General features: G+C 38.0%; 1 protein-coding gene across 1 annotated transcript in view; it reads right to left on the bottom strand.

Annotated features, from left to right (window-relative positions):
* LRBA (LPS responsive beige-like anchor protein) overlaps positions 1-23784 on the bottom strand; it is a 452503-nt gene that overhangs the window by 271362 nt on the left and 157357 nt on the right. Inside the window, 1 exon segment of the mRNA XM_048509137.1 lies at positions 17597-17705. Within this exon segment, the coding sequence (XP_048365094.1) occupies positions 17597-17705 (109 nt within the window).

Below are 23784 nucleotides of genomic sequence, written 5' to 3'. Positions count from 1 at the left end.
CAAAGCTTAACCTGAATTCTTTTTCAGGTGATGAAGATGTCTGGTGCCTATCTAGCTCAAACCATAACCAGACTTTAGGTGAATACCACTTCCCCCATTATATTGCTCAATTGAAAGATGCAACAAAAGAACAAATTAATTTGGTTCACAAGCAAATGTGGTACTATAGTTTATATCAACTAATTTTTAGAACACAACACTGGCTTACTTTGCATATGTTAAACCAAATCTTAATCTTTTTTAAAAAAAGTAGATGTTTGACTTTATAATTTTCATAGTTTTATTAAATTTCAAAATGAACTATTAACAGTTCATCACTATATATATGTGTGTGTGTGTATACGTATGTGTGTGTGTATATGTACACACACACACCTGCATAATTGTGTAAAAGTATATTAAATATAACATGTAAGTTTAAAAAATATAATTCAGAAAAATTCAACAAGCACAGCAGTCCAAATGAACTGAAAATCACCAAGGAAGCCAAAATAAAACCAGTTTTTCATTTGGTAATTTCTGTAATATAATCATAGCTCAGGGAAAGCAATGTAGCACTTATTTATGGAAAAATAAGATAGACTTGATAAATGCCATTCCTGTATAAATTAGTTACATTTTTTCAAATAATAACATATGGCATTACCATGTAACCTATGTAGTGATAAAATCTATAACACATTTTCCAAGTGTCACTAAAAAAACCCCAAAATGAAATCTAAGGGGAAACAAACATATCACTTGTAAATGCAAATTCTCCTCAGCAGTAAACATTTTAGTAAATGGAACCAACTCTTGTGTTCTTTGGTAAGATTTTTTGCACTTGACCTCTAACCTTCAGTTTAAAGTCTGGACTAAAAATGCCACCCAGGGAAATCTTCCAAAGCTCCTGAATAAGACTTAGAAAAATGAAAGCTTAAAACCTCAATAGCAAACAAAAGTCAACCAATGACAATGTCTGACAGCCACCTTCAATTCTGAAGTGATGCTTCTGTCATCCAACGACTGAAAGTATTGATTTCTCTCAGCATGAAAAAGCCTAAGCCAATGAAATAGATATAGCAGCATGCCCCCTTTCCCCTCCCCCGATAATAGCCATCAAGGTTAACACAGGCAGAACACTTATCAAGGTATCTTTTCTATTTCTTCTTGTTTTAATGGACTGGATGCAATGTATTGGCTTTTCATCTCTGCAACCTGCAGTTCCCTCCCCAACCCCCATCATCATTTATCCAGCCTTTAACGGATCTGGAGATTTAGAATCTGCATATAAATTAACTGTCTTCAGGTTATTTGTTACCAAAATTGTTGTGGTCTCATAGCATACCCATTTTTAGAAGATCAGATGTCTTATAGTAACAAGGCATCTCCTAAAAATAATATGCATCTTTCAAAATTCATTTTTAAAGTCTCATGATTAGAAATGCTAGAATCCACAACTCAAATGCACTTGAAAAAGCTGTTATCAAATACAGAAAGATGGGTTGTCCTTCACAATGAAAATATACTTTGTACACGACACTAAGCATGGTATCAAAATTACTGCTCATAAATCAAATGAAAATAAAAACATTTTTGAGGAAAAGAATTCCTCTGTCCTACTTTTTATGATCACACTACTCAAAATAACACATGAAAGACTAAAAGATATTTGGTGCATTTACTAAAATATTTATTAAAAGTATTCCAGTAACTCTAGAACAGTAATGATGTTATTTGCAATCCAAGTCATCACTTATTGCACAACCTTCTAAGTCATATCTTTAGAACATGTATAGAGTAATATACTTTTCCATATTCTTCCCTATAGAATCCTATTCTATAACATGATTGTACAGTCATGCTTCCATTATGATATACCTACTATTACCAACTTCCAGAAGGACCATAGAAATCTCTTGAAATTACAACTGATCTCCAGACAACAAAGATCAGTTCCGCTGGAGATAATGGCTGCTTTGAAAGTTGTACTCGATGGAACTATATCTCAACAAATCACCACCCCAAACTCCACGAATTTCTCAAACCAGATTAGGCATCCCTAGATATAACATAGTATTTTCCCCAATTGTCTCAGAGATTCTGTTCAAGAAGGAGCACAATACAGAATCACTTCCATGTTGCGTAATTAAAGAGCTGGGTCCAATGACCCCTATTCTCAAAGTTGAATAACGTTCTACAAGGGATAACAGGTTCATGTATTTTTAGATTTGACCATATCAAGTCCAAGATATCAGTGCAAGCCAATGGTAGATGGAACTGAAAGGAAAACAGTGAAAGCAGAGTCCACACATCACAGGTAGATGTGGAGTTTCATTTCCTTGACTGGTTGGGACTATTCCATCTGTGCAGCAGGGAAAATCAGTGGATAGTTGATTCAGACTATTAGATGGAGGAAGCTGGGAACTATGCCTCTGGTAAGATTGGCATAAGTGTGCATGTACAAACACTGTGGGGAGTAACTTTGAATTAAATAAACATAAAAAATAAAAAATAATTTGCTCACTGATTATTTGTCCCATTAATTGCCAAGCAGCATATAGCAACAGACCTATGGAGAAAAGGGGGGGGGGGGATAAGATTGCTTATGTACCATAAGCATACTTACTTGAAAAGTAACCTGATGAACAATGTGAAACTGTTCACAACCAGCAAACTGATCATCAGATCCTGTTCACAACAGGCAAATGGGGAGCTGAACAAGTGAGTATTCTTCAACCACCCCTAACTGCAACTATACATATTTAGGAAAGATTTGAATAATCAATTTGGATTTTCAGTATTAAATATTTGCAACTTTTTCTATCTTCCCTCAAAGGAAGAAAAACTCTCTCTCATCTTTCCGAAAGTTTTTGGGCAAATCCTTTGACGTGACTACTTTGTGGATCTTTATGAACCCTCTTTTCCACTAGACTTTGTAACTTTGGTGGAATGTGTACTCTATATCTTATCTTATATGACATTTTGCTAATGCATCATAAAAGGCATAATAGAAAAAAATCTTAAAAGCATTATGGCTGCAAAAGAAAATATGGTAGAGAACCACACTAATTACTAGTTTGTACGCTAGTAAGCACTCAACTAAAGCAGATACCTCTATCCTAACATGTTCCTGAGCAAAGTTTAGTTATTAAAATATTTATGCTCCCATCAAATTTGGGTCAAATTTGAAGCCTGCCTTCAATCTAAGCAGGATACCTGGAGGATGGTGGGATCTGCCCTACTGGTTTTAGAAACACAGAATTCAATTTCCAGCAAGGAGTTCCTACTTCTAAAATTTCAGACACTGTGATTTTTAAAAGTTTTTTTGCAAGTTACCCTTCAAGTAACCAGTACTATGCAACAAAACCAGTTACTGCCACTGATGTTCAAAGTTCCAAGGAACTACACAGCACTGTATTGGCAAAATAAGACTGGTCTCTTAGCAATTTTTTCTCTCCTTTTAAAAACTCAGTTTCTTAGTTTAAAAAAAAATCCATGGCCCCTTCCGCACACGCAAAATAATGCGTTTTCAAACCACTTTCACAACTGTTTGCAAGTGGATTTTGCCATTCTGCACAGCTTCAAAGAGCACTGAAAGCAGTTTGAAAGTGCATTATTCTGCATGTGCGGAATGAGCCCATGTGTGTATTTTAAAACAGTTTAGCCTGTGAAAGGAAGACTACAGTATATTCGGAAAGCTAAGAAACAAAAACAAATTCTAAAAATTGTATCTTGCAAACAATTAAACTTTAATCAGTGTTTGTAAGATAAAATACGAGATCATAGTTTTTATGTCTATGCTGCCACAAAACTGGAAAAAATATTTCCTGCTATTGGTAGCAAGCCTGATGAATTATAATTTAATACACTAAAGAATATGCAGAGCTTCTGGAAGAAGAAAATTGTTAGTTACAAAATCAGATTCTGAATGTGTTTATCATAATTTAATTACAACTAATCATGTTACTGGCTTCTCCTCAGTGCAGCATGTATTCATCAACTCAATCAGGTTAGAACACAGAAAGGAACATTCTTATAGTGCTAACACACTCGCACCTGCAACACCATGATTTTGCTCCACTGCCACCAAGCTGCCTTGAGAAGGTCTCTGGTAAGGTGGCACATAAAGTGTATAGATAAACAAATAAAAAACCCAACCCCTATAAAAACCTTTGCTATCTATCACCACTATTAAAAGTTCACAGAGATACCAGATGAATCATTTTATAGGAAGCCTCAACTTTAATCCTCAATTTAATCCTGGTAATATGACGAAAGGGGTTTGCGTGTGAGCAAAATTTTGAAAATACATATTATATAAAGTTCAGAAAAATCAAACTCTACAAAAATGACAAAAGACTCAAAAGTAGCAAAACTGGTGATTCTTATACTGCCTAGTGTTGATACTAATACATTTCAACAAAGACAATCTAAGTCAGCCTATTTTTAAATATGAAAGGAACTAAATGTCATCTCCCAGTAAGGAAATAATGAGTAATGAGAGCATGCTTCACCTGAAAGTTCTGAGATGGGCAGCACAATCGGGGGAGTGGGGAATTCCCTTCTGGAGCCAGAGCACCCCTGTGCTCTTTCCAATGGCGCAAAGGGCAAATGCACAGTGGGAAAACACGCCAGCAGAGAGGCAACTTACCCACATGGCCAGAAGCCACGTGGTCCCACAGCGCCTGACCCAGACGCTGGTTCCATTGCCCAGGAGACTGTCGCCTCCTGGTTGGTCCCCTTATGCCAGCGAATGGTGGAGATTGTGGCATATCTCTATTCCCTGCTATGGGGAATTTTTGCCTTTAAAAACATTTTAGGGCATCTCATGACACGGGAAAGCCCTCTAGAGGGAGTGGGGTGACGCCAAAGCAGCGGTATACCCACCCCCTCAACAGCTCTGGATTGAGCTGAAAATCTACTTAATTGGAACCAACTCTTACAGCCCCATTCACAGCCAAGGTAGGAGAATGCAGCACCACTACTGCACAGCCCCATCACCTTCAGAAGGCTTGGCCAGTGAATTGGCCCAAAAGCCCGAATGGAAGCCAACTATCGTCAGCTTCTCGTCCAGGAATTCCCTGGCCCACCCCCTCCCCACAATGGTGATCGGATGCCAATGCAAGGCGGATGCCAATTCAGTGGCAGCTGCCCACTTTCCAACTTGCCCACCCGGCCACCACATTAACCAAATGCACTGGGGGGGTCAGCAAATGTGCCAGTGCAAGCACATGCTAGTTTTTTTTAAACAACACACAATCTACCTCGCCTTAACAGTCAGGTTATTGACAAGGCAGAGGTTTTAAACAAGATGAAAATGGTCGAGTTACTTGAAAGAAACAATTACAATATTCAATTACAATAATATATGTCTATGTTAGACAAAAGATTTTACCACATCAAAAAAAACAAGCCCTTATTTTAAAAAACTAGTTTAGAAAAAGGAAGACAGGGTGATTCTGAGAGGGTGATTATGAAAAACATGTCTGAATGAAGGCTTTTCCTGAAGCACTATACTAACCCCCACATTAAGTTTCTCTCTGCCTCTCTTAGAAGATCAATGCCATAAAGAGAAATAAGCAGACAAATATCCTATAGTGCCACCTTTGCTGCTAAGACAGGTTTCCCAAGCTCCAGAACATTTTCGAAGGCCAACAGCACCACACCAGGATCCCCTTTTTTTTCATCTTCCAGGATTGGGGCAGCTAAGGTAAAATATTTATGTTCAAGCTAAAACAAAACAAAACTGGAAAAAAACAGAAGATATATCCTCATTCAGGCAATATTTTAGGCAGATTTTAACAGAACTATATGTTTCATAGGATACTTAGGATGCTGAACAAGAGCAAATTTCGGACCTGCTAAATACAGGAGAAATAGCAAAAAAGGTTTATCAATTTACAAAAAGCTACAGAATAAAGAACATTATCATCTTGGCAGAGGAAGATTAGCAAAGCAACACGCAATCACTGAATTTCATGGTTATCTAACAAATAAAAAGTGCATTTTAAAATCATGGTGTTTTTTTTAAAAAAAAAGGTATATGTGGTCTGAAGCTGACAATTTGTTTGATCTAATCCCTTAAATTTAATACAACATTTAAAAAGCAGCCACATGTTTCATCCTTAATGAAGGCCTGGAGAGGAGAGTTCACTTTATTCTGGAGGCACGTATCATAGTAGATCTCACCAAGCAACAGAGGCGCATCATCTAAGGATCTTTTTCACATTAAGAATCCTATTAGAAGGAAAACACTAAAAGGTAATTGAATTTCCCTCAGTTATCTTCATCTCTGTCAGCTCCTGCTACAATAACTTACTCTCCAGAGCAGAGATAACTCAATTCTGTCTAGCAAGCATATGTTATGAATCTCCAAAGCAAACTTGTCTAAATCATTCTGGTCTTCTATCAAGGTTGGCTATGGATATGAACTCTGACAGAAAGCAAACAAATTTATTTTTATCTTTTCAATAATTCACTTCTTCATGGCTTGATAGAAGAATCTAAAGACATTTATGTTTCTAGTAATTTTGGCATTATAAATACTGGCTGACCATTGACTGGAATTAAAATCTATTTGACCCACCATTTTGTCACCACCATTTTTAAACAAAAAGAGAATTTGATATGCACTGAATAGACATCCTGCAGATGCCAATACACAAAAGATGTCATTCAAGTGATATTTACCTAATTTGTTGGTGTGTGATGTATTTGAAACAATACACTTTTAATTTAAAAGGTCAGGGATTTCCTTCCCCCAAAATTTGAACCTAACAGTATCCTCTTGAAAAAATTAACACTGTTGTATATATTAGAATAATAGAATCAAAGAATTGGAAGAGACCCTAAGGGCCATCAAGACCAACACCCTGCAATATTTTTTTTGCAAGCAAGCGAGCAAAAAAATAATAATTGCAGAGTGTTGGTGCAATGCAGGAACACACAATCAAAGCACTCCTGATAGATATTGTTATTCCACATAATGGTAAAATTAGTAAAGGAGAAAAAAAAGGTCTGAAAATGAGTCTGCTCAACTTTTTGAAATGCCACTGAGGTTGGAACCTGGGCTGAACAATGCAATAGCAGATAAACCCATTCATCCTCTGCAGATGAGGACTTTAAAAGCCTACTGATGAAGCACAGTATTCTGCAGTGGTAACTACCATTATGAAACAAGTAAAAAAGAGAAAGAAAAGTAACTGTGTCACTACCCGGCTGCAAAAGCGCAAGTACAGCATCTGAACAAAGAACTTAGAAATCAGCCCTGGTTAATTGCAAGTTAATTACAATGTAAAGTGCTGGTAGCCCTACTATTACAATTTCTCTCTTGTGTGTCCTTGACCAGTCCACCAATGGACCTATGCAATGGCATTCAACACATTACAGATAGAAAGTACAAGTACAGGTCCATCGGAGTATGATGGAACATGTTCTTTCATTACTTATTAAATCCATTCTAGCAATTAAAATGATCATGAAAAATCATTTTCTGTAATTCTATCAAGCAGACTCTAAGGGAAGGCCCTTCTTTCCAAACAGTGAGCTAATATAGAATAGCTATTTTCTAGTAACTGCCAGATAAACATACACCGTAGATCAATAAAACAAGCCCTACAGGAAACCAAGGCCAGAATCATTCCCTTTACTATGTCACTGGGTTGCCAAGCCACTTCCCTCAGCTCCTATACTCCACCGCCCCACTTCTCAGAGCAGTGGCAGAAGAACATTTTTAATGGCTGTTAGGACTATAGCGTGATGTCACTTCTGAGGAAAACTTGGAAGTGACAGCAATCTCTAGGAATTGCCAGAAATACTATAGTTTTTTCACAGAATTTCTGGTGATTCCTAGAGAGGTTTCCTACAAGAGATGTTATGCTGTCAACCTCAGCCAATACATCCACCACCACCAACAGTGTCTGACAATCCTAATTATATCTGTACTATATCTCTTTCATTTATCTATGCAGTGTAAGCTCCCCTTTGTCATTCTCTCTTCCCAACTATTAAAGAGCAGCACAAAAACAAACTAAGATGATGTTTTCATCCATTCCTTAAGACTTTTTTTCTGAAAAAGACATCCATTCAATATTCTTCCTCAGTATTAAATGGGTCGCCCAATCCAGAGGCCTAGGGCGGCCAGGGACAGCGCCTCTGCAGTGCAGACCTGCCACTTCCAGGGGGCTTTTTGGTGGCATGGGGAAGCAAAAACAAAAAAAAGCCTCCATGATGCCGTAAAGCCCTTCATTGACCTCAGTTGGGCATAAGCCACTCAATAGGGTAGCGCAAGTCCATGCTCTGGGCATTGGTGCCCCAGGAGGCAATGCTGGGGTGGAAGATGACTAACGTTGGTTCTATCCCCAGCCATGCCTCCTGTATGCCCCTGCTCTATGCTGGCAGAGCTAGTAGGTGTACAGTGATGCTGACATGGTGCTCTGCACCATGCTGGGGAGGTCGTGGCAGCTGTCCACCAGCAGATTTGCCCCTCCATCAGGGTAAGTGCCCTGGAGAAAGCATTTCTGCTGGCATAGGGCCCTGAAGCCTGCTCAACTCCTTTCTGTCCCCCCCCCCACTCTGTTGGGCTATAAAGACCTCAGTTCATGTGAATGCATATTAACATATTTGTACTTCACCCACAGCCCCAGAAGAAAGTGGTCTTTATGGAACCCTTGTCCTAGATTATTTATCTATGTACAGTGAGATCATAATCAAGATTCTTTGGGGATGAGGCGGCCTATAAAATCGAATGAATGAATGAATGAATGAATGAATGAATGAATGAATGAATGAATGAATGAATGAATGAATGAATGAATGAATGAAGATTCAACCCAAATCATACCCATTAATAGTGCAGTTGATATAACTGATCTGGTTCCAGTGATCTGATGGTCTAATTGTTCCTCTGACATATTCAATTTCTCTGCTATTTCCCCATCATTCTTAAGCAATCTTTTCATTCCTTTGTCATTCAAAGATCCAACTGGCTTCCCAGTCAATTTCTTGCTCCTGATACATTGAAAGAACTGGTTATTGTTCATCTTACTGTTTTTAGCAATTCAGTCCTCAAATTCCATGTGTCTTATATTTCCTAACACAGATAATTTTACTATTCCTGTGATTTACATTGGGACTACATTACTTGAAAAATAAAATATGTGAACTCATACACATATAAAAGAATGTGCATCACCAGGTAACCTAATGACTAAGTTGAACTGATAATAAAACAAGCAGATCAACTCTTAAGCAGAAAGCCAAGAGTAAAATCAAATAGTTTCTTGGTAAGAAAACTATCTAGTTGCCAGAAATGACTTGTACTTTTTGAGTTAGCCAAGACTGTATTTACATTAACATTCATATTTCAAATAAGCCATAAAATAAAAGTGTGCTGCTTAACGATAGCCTATAAATTGGCACAGAGTGAAAATTAAGGCTATATAGAAATCCAAGTTATATGCATGAAGAAACATAACCAAAGAGAAAAGGGCAACAAATTTTACAGCAGCTGGAAATGCTAGATTTAATTATTGGAGGGAAACCATGCGGAGAAGTTAGCTGCCTCATATGATTTACAACAAAGAAGGAAAGTCAGATGAATATCCCAGTTAAATCGACAAACTGCCAATAATCAGAGCATGAGATTCTGCAGTTTGTAGCTGATGCATGCTTTCAGTAACCTCATCACAGAAAAGACAATAGTGCATGCTTAACATTTAGCCAAACGCCTCCCTGAACAACTAGAGGTAATGTGGGTTGTTTTTTTAATTGAAGCATTTCAAACAGCAGTTGTTAGCATTACTGTGAAATTGACTGGCCACTCAAAACTCACCCATTTACTGGTGCATAATTCAACACTATATAAAATCTATTTATCCATGCTGAAATGATTTTCTTGTGCATGTTATCTATATATATAAAAAGCTAACAGTGTTTTTGTTCATGATAGTATAACTCAGTAACTGCTGGGCCAATTCCTCTAAAAATTCCCAGCCACTATAGTCAGCCAGGTGAGAGTGTTTTAAGATGTTCATATACCTGAAATTTCACACCTGGCCGGGGTAAAACACCTCTTTCCTGGCGCTCCTTGGTGAAGGACATGCAGCTGTGTGTCACCCTTAGAATGTTCGTGCTGCTTAGAATGTTCACTCAGATGGCCAGATATGAGCAGTGAAAACAGTACATAGGCAGTAACTCGAGTGGAAGTGAAACACATACACACACATACACACGAGGAAGAGGGAAGGGAGGGAGAGGGAGGGGTGGCATGCAAGGGAAGAGAGGGAGGGAGAGGAAAGGGATGGAGGGGGAGGCATGCAAGGGAAGAGAAGTGAGAGAGGGGAGACAGTGAGGGGTGGCATGCAAGGGAGGGGAGGCAGGGGGCCCAGCATCTTGATATGACCCACCCACCCTAGCGGAGGGAAAGGGAAGGGAGGGAGGGGGAGGGGTGGCATGCAAGGGAAGAGAAGTGAGGGAGGGAAGAGAGTGAGGGGTGACATGCAAGGGATGGGAGGGAGGGGCCAGGCACCCTAGTTTCCCTGAATACTGTGGTTACAGTTAAGAAAACCAGGCACGCATTACTCAGGAGTAAGCTTGGTACAGCAACCGTGACATACTTTGAATGGCTGCGTCGCGCTCCTCAGAGGGTTTCCTCAGAAGCGACACCCATTGCCACCAACCAAACTTACTCCCAGGTAAAGGATCATGACCAGCCAGCCTAGATGTGTGGGAGGGGTGCCCTTCCATTCCCCCCCCCCCACACCAGGAATGCGGGCACACACATCAATGACATCGCATAGTATCAGGCTGCGTGTTTGCATGAGCACGTACTGCTGGCCTCTGCAACTGATTTGCTGCTAGTGTTCCTTTCCCATTTCACCACAATAAGCCACAGCAACATGTAGCCGGGCCCCGCTAGTTTTGAATAAGTTTAAAATACAAGTATGACCAATTTGGGGTAAACTTTGGATTATCATATATGAAAATGTACTACATATAAAGGTTTATAAACTGTTCTACGTCAGTGGTTCTCAACCTGGGGGTCGGGACCCTTTTGGAGGTCGAATGACCCTTTCACAGGGGTTGCCTAGGACTCTCTGCATCAGTGTTCTCCATCTGCAAAATGGATAAATGTTAGGGTTGGGGGTCACCACAACATGAGGAACTGTATTAAAGGGCCGCGGCATTAGGAAGGCTGAGAACCACTGTTCTACATGGTGTTTCAGTACATCTTCATGACAGAATGTATGAGCTCCAAATGAGATATGAGAAGCTCACATAACTCACCTTAGTAGCTCACATATTTCACCTTCTTCATCCAGGACTAGAAGTAAACCATAGAACTGCTCACCAAATCACGCCTATGCCCAAATTCACAGTTTCTTATAAGGGAGAAGTTTTATTTTAAAACATAATTTAAAAGTCATGCTTATTGTTCTCATTTCATCAGCAAATCCTCAAGGAGAGACCTTGTGGATCAACACTGGTGCTCCCAATATGTGTTTCTAGAATAAGTGTTTCTAGAAAGTGGGCAGGGCCAGGGACTAATGTCCAATAAAACTTCTAGATGGCTACTGAAGATCTGATTGGTTGTGAATATTTTTACGAAGTTGTTTTAGCAGCTGCCACCACAGCACAATGATGTTCAAAGCGTGACTGAGGGAAAACTATGTAAAAACTATGTAAAAAAAAATTGGCTCTCCATTTGTACCAGAGGTTTGATTTTTTCTTTTTCTTTAATTTTAATTCTTAAAAAAGCAATTGTGTATATTTATGGTTTTAAAAAATAAATTATTTTGATATTATATAACACTATATACTATTTTATGCATTTCTGAGTTTCTAAACTTGTTTGTGTTGTCTGATGGCCTTTATGTGTTGTCTGGGGCTTCCACAAAACTCCCAAAAAATTCCCATTTAATTTCTTATGCCAACCTGTGATATATCAAAACCACAATGGGGAAAGTCATGATGTAAAAGGGATAACTATATGTACATACCGTGTTACCCCAAAAATAAGACAGTGTCTTATATTAATTTTTGCTCCCAAAGATGCGCAATGTCTTATTTTCAGGGGATGTCTTATTTTTCCGCTCCACAGCTGCATGCTCTGGTGTTCTGTTCGACGGGCATGTTTCCAAACCAAAAATTTGCTACGTCTTACTTTCAGGGGATGCTTTATATTGAGCACTTCAGCAAAACCTCTACGTCTTATTCTCAGGGGATGTCTTATTTTCGGGGAAACAGGGTATATACATTCTGAATCAAATAAATCTAACAGAAAATTACTTCCTGATAAATAATTCTTTTGTTTTAATGTTTAGTGGTCTCATTATACAAATAATTTGCTCTTTTTGAGAAGTTGTTTAATGAATATTAAAATTAAAATACTTTCCATATTTTGTATTATGCTTGTTACTCAATAACAACATATGAAATAATTGGCCCTTGAAGATTATAGCAAACTTCTGAAAAATTTGAATGATATTCTTCTAATGAATTAATTCTAGCTTCATATAATAGCCATAAGGGACCCTTATACCTTAATTCCTAACATGTTCCTCTGATAAGATATTTTAACTCAATTTCTTGCATTCACTTGAACAGTTAACTGCTACGTGTGGCTTTATGGTGCTATCATCTTTGCTCATGACTGATTTAACTTAATCAACCAGTGAAGTTGAAATCCCCTCCAATTTCTTCCTTGGCAGCCATTTTTTCAAGAAGTACAATGTTACTTTACCAAGTGCCAAGGCAAACTTCAGCATGTATAAAAGATCTGTGCGATCAAGAGGAACATGCCTACTGAAAATGCCTCCTCTTCTACTTCTGATAAATATAGCAGAAATGCTGTGTTTTCAGTAACAAAATTACCATTCAAGTTCAAGATGATGAGATTAAAACCCCTGAGCCATCACACTGAGATATCACAGTCAAGTCAGAATCAGATCAAGAAGTGTCAGCCAACATCTGACTGAGATGGATCGAAGACTTAAGCAACACAGAGAGAAATAATAAACAATGGTCAGCCCAAACTGAAATAGAATTTTGAAGTAAATAAGCACAGATTGCTGTTACGTGTTTAATTGTTTTATGTGAAAAAGACAATGTCTAAGGGGGTGGGAGTAATACTATTCACATAAGAAATGGAAAGCAGTTCATCTATTCAGCCATATCACTCATGGCATGTCTGCATAAAACCAGAGTATAAGTTGTCACTTTCATCCCACTCCAATGATTATCAACCAATGAGCTAAAGAAGATGTATATTTCATCTGCACGGGCCTGTCTTCAAATCCTTGACTGTTTGATGTAACGAACGAAACCTTGCTATTTCACAAGTACAAAATGACACCAGAGATATCTGACAACATCTCTGTTTGCAGAAGCGGGTAACTAGCTCTAGATGAAGTGCAGACAGCTTATTAAACAATGCACAGCTTGAACACTGAGGCCAACAAAGATGACCTTTAGAACATAGCCACTGCTTAGGACAAATATGCCTTCAACTTACCAATTTTAAATAAAAAGGTTATTAATATGATAAATGTAGACATGCTTGATCCTCTGTAATAAAAATAAAATCAGCTGCATCCATAAACAAAATCGTGGGCACGTTTAAAACGTAAAACTCCATATATACTGAGGTTATTTTCTGTTGTTTTCTTTTTTACACACTAGGTCAAATTGAAGATAGAGATAATAATGATATATTTGAACTGCAATAACAAATTATTATAATACATGAACTCTGACTATAATGCATGAATGACATTAATTTCATTTTGTAAAAATTTATGCTCAGTTTCAGTTAAAACACTGTAATAATGTATCAGCAGAAGTTTAACAATTGGATTTGTTTTGATAAAGTTCAGTAAACCAAGAAGTGGGTAGTATTTTTCCATTATTTTAAATCAATAAATATAGAATGTAAATATTTCATGGGGTACATGAACAGCTTTCATAACAGAAAGCTGAACATTACCACTTTATGTAGTTACTGTTATATGAGTCAAATGACTATACAACAGTTGAAAGGCTAGGGTTAATATTCATTTATATAAATGTAATAGGATTTAATTTTGAAAAGAAAAAAACTGCTGAATCTCATTCTAATTTTTCCCTAGAACCAGAAAAACTGGGAATACAAGTTAAAAGTGTGTCTATTAAAGTGAAGTATCTTATCAGAAGAAATGATGAGAGAAATCATAATTTAAAATGGAATACTGATCTTGCAGCTAAGGGGTCATCCTGCAGGGAAGAGTCATTCTTCCCATCAGATTTTGGAGGAAGGCTAACTTCCTGTTTCCCTCTTCCAGTTCAGGGCCAATTTACAGCTCTCAAATGACTTTTATTACATATTATTTCTCTCCAATAATGGAATATAAATAAGGGGTTAGTTAGAATAAATGAGAGAAATATAATACCATGGAGGAAAATCCTAAAAGAGAATATAGAGAAGATCAGTATAAGGAACTGTTATCATGATCATCCTTATCAGGTTGGCAATCTTGAACAAGGATGCCTTCCTTACTTCCAAACAGAAAAAACACTCTCACAAATCCAATGTTCCATCTTCACTAAGATGAGATGGCATTCTTAATAGATGGGATGTTAAAAAGCTGTTTTCACCTGCTATGAATCGTGCAGACAATCTCTAGTTACCAGCTTTCCTACCCTAGGATCTGCAGTTGTCTTCAACCAGACTGTAGTTCACTGGTGTCAGTTTTCCAGTGGGGTTCACCAGAAAACTGACTAGAGGACTCAGGCTGAATGCTAAACGTGGAGTTTTGAGTAGGTCTTCACCATACAGGTTTTCTGTATGCATTGCAGAATCTGGAGAACTCTCTTGGAGGGCAAAAGGACTTAGGGATTTTTTTTCCCAATCTTCACTCTTCTGGATAAAGGCAGAAAACTTTCTTCTTGTCCTAAGTTTCTAAAAGAATGTCATTTATGGTACACCCAAAAGTTTTCTGACCCAGCAAATGTGTTGTGCCCAGATTAGTTTTGGAAGCTGAATTTGTCCATTATTCCTCACCACAGATTGCAGTGAACTTTTATTAAGAACACTTCACAAAATCCAGATTAGTGTCAGCCACAGATGCAGTAATATCCTCCAATCTGTGGAGACATTCTTACTGTTTTAATTTAGGAAGGAGCTTACACATTCCTTTCAGAAATATGCAGCTGACAGACTAAAAGTGAAGCCAAAAGCTTCATGGTTTTGTACAATGTCTGCTTGCTTTTGTTGTATGTGGGTTGTTTAAACCATCTCTCATTGACCTTTGGAACAATTATTTCTAATACCATGGCTGCCATTGGTGCAACAACTAACAAGATCAATAGCTTTGCTAAGGAATATGTTTTTGGCATGTCTTGAATGAAATTCATTCATTAACTTGGGGAGAACTGCTTCTAAGGAAAACTTCACATGGCTCCCCCCATTGTCACTCTGAGTTCCTCAGGAACCTTTTCTGAGTTACTGTAGAGCCGTGGTGGCAAACCTTTGGCACTCCAGATGTTATGGACTACAATTCCCATCAGCCCCTACCAGCATGGCCAATTGGGCATGCTGGTAGGGGCTGATGGGAATTGTAGTCCATAACATCTGGAGTGCCAAAGGTTCACCATCACTGCTGTAGAGCTTAAAGGTCTTTACCGCCTCATGATAAAGGAAGGAATGTTTTCATGTAGGAAAAGGTACATTTGTGTTGTTCCTCAATGGCTGTCAAATACATTCCCTTCCTCTCACATGCCAGAAGTCCTCTGATTTTATCAAAATGTTATTGTAAGCTAACCTGGATGCTATCCAGGTATAGGATGATGGCTTGATATATAAGGAAGCCTTTCTGGATATATCCCTTCCTTGGACAAGATGGGCAGGGGCGGGGAGTGAGGTTGATCCAACTGGATTCACTCTGAAGCCAGTAACCTTTCACCCTTTTGGTACCCTAACGTACGCATTCAAACCTCCCTTTTGCCTCTGAGGCAGACAACTCACAGTTTCTGCCTCCTCCCTGGAATCCTGTAATGCTGTTGCAGTTGGCAACTTTTTGCAGGAAGCTCCTGCACTGAGATTTTGGAGCTGTTGTCTTCCCATTGCAGGAGTTGGCAACCCGCTTTGAGGCGGTGAGTCCCAATTAGCATTTGGCTGCTGTATTCTGAACCAGCTGAAGTTTCCATCTTCAAAGGCAGTTCTATGTTAAGTGCATTGTAGTAGTGTGAGAGACAGAAATTAAACTTGCATTGGCTTCAGCTATTTCCTCTGGTACCCTGTTTGAATCTATACAGTGGATTATGTTGCTTTTGACCCATAGATGAACCAAATATAAAATGCTTTTATATGGTATTCATATATTAACCTATTTCCTTTACATAAGCAGTCCCATGATTGTTAGGTGACTTGCTTTGAATTCATCATACACTTGCTGTCTTTCACCATCTGGTTTATGCTAGAATTAGGAAGGGTGACTGCATGAGTGTGAGCTCCAAGGCTGAACAAAGAATGAACTACTAATTTGCATCTCTCCTTGATAATACCCTAAGCCATGCTTAGAAGATTGAATGTTTGCAAAAATGTGTGAAAAGCAGTTCTGGCTGAAGAGTAAGGTTACAGAACTCTGACCCTAGAATAGCTTATTTTATTCCAGTCTGACACATGTGAAGTGCTGGAACTGCTGTGTATAATCAAGCTTCTCCCTCCCCTGAGCCAGAATGGCAAGATAGGGAGAAGCAACCCTGAAAAGCCAAAGACTATTAGAGCTGATGAGCCAGGTAAAGGGCCAATAACAAGGTCAAAAAGGAACCTCTGGTACTGAGAAAGACCTAGGAGCACCTTCAGTTGGAAGTCTAAGGAAGAAGGATTAAAGAGGCGAAGAAAGAGCAGAGTGATACCATCATCAATCCTAGGAAGGAGGGCCAAGATCAGTCAGATAAGAGTTCTACTTTCCATCATCACAGAACTCTCCTATTCAAGCAAGCCAGTACATGCAACTAGGCATGGTCAACTTTGGGTGTGTAGCATGTGTGTGTAGCATGCTCTAGAGTCTGACAAGTCTTTAAATGTGATTTCAGTCTGTATGTTTCAATTTGTAAGCGGCCTTGTTGGCTCTTCCAAGACCAAAAAAGCCTGGGTATGAATTTTGTAAAATTAATAAAATAAATTTCTCCTAGCATTAAAATCTGAAGGAATGTCACATTTGTCTTGTGGGAGGCACTGTTGATTTACAGGATGTGGCTGTGGGTTCATTTCATACAAAATATTTAGAGCAAAATATGTATTAAAGGTAAATACATAAACATAAATACATGTATTGATATACATTATGAAGCACTGCCACATTAAATTGTACACATGTCATCCTTAAAAATTTCCCCTGCAACAAGAATAGAACAGTGATGTAAAGATAATGTACAAGCAAGTCAATAGGACAAGAGAATGCAAGCCCATCGTCCAGCATAAGACTGACATACATATTAATTTCTAAGTGCTTAGTACTGTTCTATAGGTAATGAAAATATTTATGACACAGCTCTTCTAGTATCTATCTGTTAAATTACAATTACAATGTATAAAGGCTAAATATTAGTGTATGTTTGAAGGTTTTGGGCTTACCTCAAATTCAGCATGCCTGTGAATATCTTCAGCTCTCTGTCTACTCAAAATAAATTCTGCTTCATTTGCTACTCTGACTAGATGATCCTTCATAGTTTGGCTCAGCAATCTGTAAAAACAGTATTTAAGGACAAATAAGTAACTAGGGATTCCCAAAATAAAAGCCTCAAAACCTTTTCAGATGAGCAACATGGATTCCCCGATCGAAAAATAGACTTCCAGAACGGAGTCCAAATACAAACAAGAATTTCATACACAGTCTTTTACAGGAACAAAGTAGGTTTTCATGAAATTCATGAAATGAATTGTGAAAAAAAAATTCATTTTCAAATTAACAGAATGCCGGTCTTTGTACTGGAGTTTAAAAAATTCTCAAAATATATTAAGAGTCACAAAGTCATATAAAATCATTATACATTGTTTTCATATTACAAATGTTACACATCAATTACTCCAATGACATAAACGGCAGCAGGGTTCAAAATTAAGTTCAAATAATACAAATCTAGCCAGATGGAATAATAATGGAGAGATCCAATGGCGAAACAACAGACAATGCTGCTGTCCCGTTTTGCCAGAGCTGTTTTTTCAAGTTCCTTCTGTTATATTGTAAGTTAACAACAATTGGAAATTCTAAATACTGGCAAAATAAGAGAAATTCATTAATTAAATATGAATCAAATATGAACTGTTTTCTATAAGTTTATTCAGGATTAGTTTCAGAACATGACATGGAGACTTATACATTGTGAGCATTTTAGCTTGTTTCACTCTCCCTTTCAGATGAGTCAACACAGAACGGTTGAATTGTAGCAAGATTATTGTTTTGGTGAGTATATTACTGTATTTTGAGATTAAATATTATTTGCTTTAATGCACGTATGATGGTTAGTTATGATTTATTACAGGAACCTGTTGTTCAGAAGCCATATACCCAGTGGCATAGCGCCAACAGGGCAGGGGGGAATGACGCCTGGGCGCCTCCATAGCAGGGACGTGGCCAGGGCATGGCGGGAGCGTTCCAGGGTGGGGGTCGCTGAGGCAAGGGCGCAGGGCACGTGCCCCAGGCACAGTTCCCCTTCGCTCTGCCCCTGCATATACCAGTCTGGAAGAGAGATTCAGTACATCACAATGATGCATTTTAAAGGGTATTAGTATGTAATACATTTAACTTATATTGTCAGTATTTAGAATTTCTAATGATTATTAACTTATAATAAGAGGAACTTGTGGAAGCAGCTTTGGTGAAATAATGGATGCACTAAATATTCATTAATTTGAAATAATAGTTTATATAAAGAAGGACCCACATTTGAAAAGAATAAAAGCCTACAATGTAAATAGTGCAATGCTATGCAGAGTTACTCTAGTCTAAACATGCAGAATCTGTAACTTTGCATAAGTCTGTAAGTCTGGTTAATTACTTTTCCTCTAACTGGTACTAACTGAATGTGTAAGATAGCTGCGAAACATTATTTCCATGGCCAGGTAATGCTCATTGCTCAAGCTGAACACGCTATCTCTGCTTTATTCAAATTTTAAATACTCAATAAATTGGCTCTTTTAAAATATATCTTTCAAAGTCTTTATAGTTCCTTCACAGAACCTCAAAACTACAGTCTGAACCACAGAACACTTTATTGACACAATTCTCACTGCAGTAAGCTGAACACAAACTGAAAACTAAGAGCCTTGGTCATCTGTGAACAACCTTGAAGTTTTCTAGTAAGCTGCATCAAAAACTCAGATGTTCTTAATTTGCACAAAGATGATGTTATTTAATTCCATGCAGCAATGATCAAACAGAACTGGATGCAATAAAAGCCAAAGTTCTGGATACATACTCTGCCTACAAGTGAACATTTTAACACGAAAATGAAAAATTACTACCTAATCTTAAGAAAACCAGCTGAATTCTTCCCATCTTTTCAACTAACTCCGAGATTTTGTTTTAATTTTCATCACGTTTGATGTTCTTCTCAATTCTCTACTGTGGTTTTATTTTGCATGCTCTTAAAGCTACTCACTTGTGAATGTGTATATTAAAACAAACTTGGTGACTAGAAGAACACAAATCTCTATTAGATGTAGATCATCATCATAACAGAAACATGTACTACACAAAATGTTTCATGTCCACATGTACATAATTATTCTGTGCTATACACTTTCCAAAGAATGGGGCTAGGATACTGCTACTCTAAAGTACTTAATATTTTGCTTAGGTGCTTTAAGAAAAATATGTAGTCCCATAGAATGCTAAGGCAAAAAAAAGTAATATATTGTCATTTTAAAAATGCGTTTATAGCCCAAGATCTGGAAATATGAAATTATATATATTCTATAAATGATAATAGGGCTAAAAGCTTTTAATTTTAGCTTTAGCAACCAGTGCTGTAGGAAGGGAAAATGGCGCCTGGGGTAAAATTGAGTTAACTAACTCACTGATATACCAATCTGAAAAGTAATACTATCTAATTTTTTAAAAAATCACAATGCTAGGAACTTTCATCTCTAAGTTGTAATAATTTCTCAGGATCTTCAGTCACCAAAGACATTTCCAAGGCACATTTCCACAAACACTGCCTTAATCTCAGCTGCAAAGTTGACGTTACATGTTATTTTTATATTTTCTCAGAAAATTATGGAGGACTAGTGATACCACTCTCACATGCCCCCAGACATCTCTCTCATTTCATTTCATTTCTTGGTTTTGTATGCCTCCCTTCCCCTCACAGACTCAGGACCGTTCCCAATATTTACATAAAACACAATATCAATTTAAACAGAATTTCCATCCAAACACTGAACATTTCTAAAACTAGATGGCAATTTATATTACAATGAAACCAGGGTACAACAAGGAGACAAGAAGGACAGAAAAGATAGAATAAAATAGAACATATAAAAAGAGTGACAAGGTAGAGACTTGACAAGCCAAAAGTAGCTCTGAAGTGTACTTCAGGTGCAGCCTGATTCATGCAGTGTACAGTGGGACTTCTAGCGATCTGGATTTTATGCCTCTGTTTGACATACCCCAAGACTACATCAGCCTTTCTGCCCTTGTATCACACTGACTGCTCATAATTAGTTTACAGAATACCCATACCTCAAGATCTTGTTCACATACACTGCTACCCTGAAGTGTATCCCTCATCCTTCATGTTTATTCCTCATTTTTGTTACCCAATGTAGAATTCTGCACTTACTCCTGTCGAATTGCATCTGATTCAGGTCCACCCATTTTTCCACTGGGTTCAGATCCCAGTGAATTCTACCTTTATCTTCTGGGGTGTTCGCTACTCCTCCCAATTTGGTGTTATCTGCAAATTTAATGAGTTGTCCATCTACCTCCTAATCTAGCTCATTCACTGATCTACCAGCAAGGCTACAAAATGTGTTATAGAAAAAGATGATGGCAGAATCATAATCTTTGACATGCACCCACATTCAACAGAACTGTCTTTTCTTCAATTAGAAACCAATTAGCTTTTACAATAGATGTTTCTTTTTTTTAAATACGTCAGCTGATTGCTGGGTACTTTTAATATCAGAATATGTATCTGAAGCACCAGTCTGGTATCTGGAAATGAATCTCTGGGCTAGTAATATACAATAGAAAAGCTTTGGTTACAAGTATAGGAAAGGCCCAGTTCAAGCTACTTCCTCAATATTTATTGAGGTTCTCAAATGTGCAAAAAAACCCAACAACAGTGCTGTGTTAATGACTGACTTCACATGGTTTAGGGCAAGAAGACCATCACTGTAATGTAGAGGATAAATCTTTCACTGAATTCCAAAACCCAGAGCACGTGTTGGGTTGCAGCTCTAAGAATGAACTTCTAAGTTGTTTCTGATTATGTATTTTTGACCTCTCTTGACCTCATTTATACAGTGGCTATTATAAACTTAGCTGCCGAATAATGTTTTATTAGTATAGATAACAAAGCATTCCAACAGAATAAGCCAGCACTATGTGGTTCATCTGGGCAAGGTGTCATTAACAAATAAATAGCAGAAGTTGTTCAAAGTTAGTAGGCGGATTTCCCTATGAACAGTTAAGGTTTAAGAAGCAATTTTCTTTGTAAATGTGTTGTTTTGTCCACATACAACTTAAAAACAATAGCAAACTCTCGGGAAATTGCACAAATCCAAGTCTACGGATGTTTAGATTCTGTTTTGCTTGACAGAAAAGCACATAAGTAGCCAAGAATGCCTTTCAATTCAAAAGGAGGTTGCCTTGTGTTTTGGATTCACTGTCTGTGACAATCCAAGTTAATATAATTTTAGACACACTAAATGGGGCTGTCTTGAAGACCGCTAACATTTTTGAATTAGTGCAAGGTGTGCAGCTTATTTCTTTTGGTTAGAGTGACCCAATATCAAGATATTATACCTGTACTAGAGCAGGAAGGAAGGTGGCATGGGATAGCTGCGTCTTGGAGGCTAAACAGGTTTGGTAGTTGAATTGGAGAGTACCATAAAAGTCTATGCAGAGTAAGCCACTGGCATAGCACCTCTGCTTCTCTCTTGCCTTGAAAATCCTTTGATAGGGTTGCCAAAAGTTGGTTGCGCCTTGATGGCACATACATATGTATATAAGTAGAGCGTCTTCACTGGTTGCTGATTTCTTAGGGGTCTTCTATCCAGCATGCTGTTTCTTATTTCTACAGTCTTTCACGACCTGGGACAAACATGCCTGATACTGACTCTCCTTGGGTGAACTTCTGTGCTAACTGTTCCCCTCAGTCCTTTTTGCTATGTCTTCCATTATAACATTATCTTCCATTATAACAGTGCCAGCCCAGTTACTGTCCCTTTGCTCACAGTGACTTTCCAGAGGATGTAATCCTCCTTGCCAGACTTTAGAAAAGTCTGTGTGATTTATACAGGTTTTTTATAGCTGCAACTGAATTTGGTAGTCAGTATTTATGCCAGCCTGGTAATATATTGTATTTTAAACCCATTATATCAATAAGACTTTATGTTTGTAGGACACAAGGTTTTATGTTAAGTATCTATTTGTAAACTAACTTGGACCTCTTGAGGGGACAAGTACACATAGGGTGCTGTGTGGTTTCCGGGCTGTATGGCTGTGTTCTAGCAGCATTCTCTCCTGACATTTCACCTGTATCTGTGGCTGGCATCTTCAGAGGATCTGATAGTGAAAATGCCAGCCACAGATGCAGGCGAAACGTCAGGAGAGAATGCTGCTAGAACACGGCCATACAGCCCAGAAACCACACAGCACCCCAGTGATTTCGGCCGTGAAAGCCTTCGACAATACAAGGATACACATATTTTACAAAATTTATCAATCAGCAACAGATAGGCATCAACTTTAGCCATTAGAAATGTACTTAAAGATGCACAATTCCTTCAAACTTATCACAATAGATCTACTGACATGAATGTGTATGCCTATGCACAGTGATTTCAACAGAACAGCACTTTGAAAATCTGAGTCACAGTTAGCAGAATTATCAGAACTCTATACATAAAAACAAGTGAGCACTTAAACCATCCACCGACTAAATCTTCACATTTTAGATGATAGGTTGTAAATAGCTGCTGGTTCAGACGAAGCAATTTACTGTATTGTTGAAGGCTTTCACGGCCAGATTCAAGTACTTGCTATAGATGTACAGATATGACTGAAACAACTTTATGCTCTTTAATTGAAACAACTTTAATGCTCTTTAATTGAAAGTTCAGTGTTAATGTCTTACATTATACCTCCATACAATAGTTCAACATTTATTGTATGTTTGGGAGAGAGTGAGAATGTACATTTCCCAAGGTTGCAAACCCAAGAATGAACATCTGAAAATCATCCACTGTTGAATTTAGCCTCAAATTATCAGCGTCAAAACAACAAAACCACCTCAATAGAACGAACTGAATTTGTATTTGCAACTTAAGCTTCAAACAAGTCCATAAAATTAGCAAATGTTTAGAACTGATTAGAATACTGTATCATTGCCAGATGACAAAAGTGTCACCCCGTACAGCTTTGTGACCCACCAAGACAAAAACCAGCCATATATTGTGGCCCTAGAGGTATACGACAACCCTCCAGGCTTCACTACAATAAAAGGTTATCAACCCTGTGGTGGGTTTCATTCAGTTTGATGAGTCACATGTCAGCAGCCATGCATTAGACACACTAAGAGAAAGGCTACAGGAGA

Source organism: Sphaerodactylus townsendi, linkage group LG10 (genome assembly GCF_021028975.2).
Source record: "Sphaerodactylus townsendi isolate TG3544 linkage group LG10, MPM_Stown_v2.3, whole genome shotgun sequence".
NCBI classification, from domain to species: Eukaryota; Metazoa; Chordata; class Lepidosauria; order Squamata; family Sphaerodactylidae; genus Sphaerodactylus; species Sphaerodactylus townsendi.
Note: the sequence above shows the minus strand (reverse complement) of the source record. Positions and strands in the feature narration are given on the sequence as shown.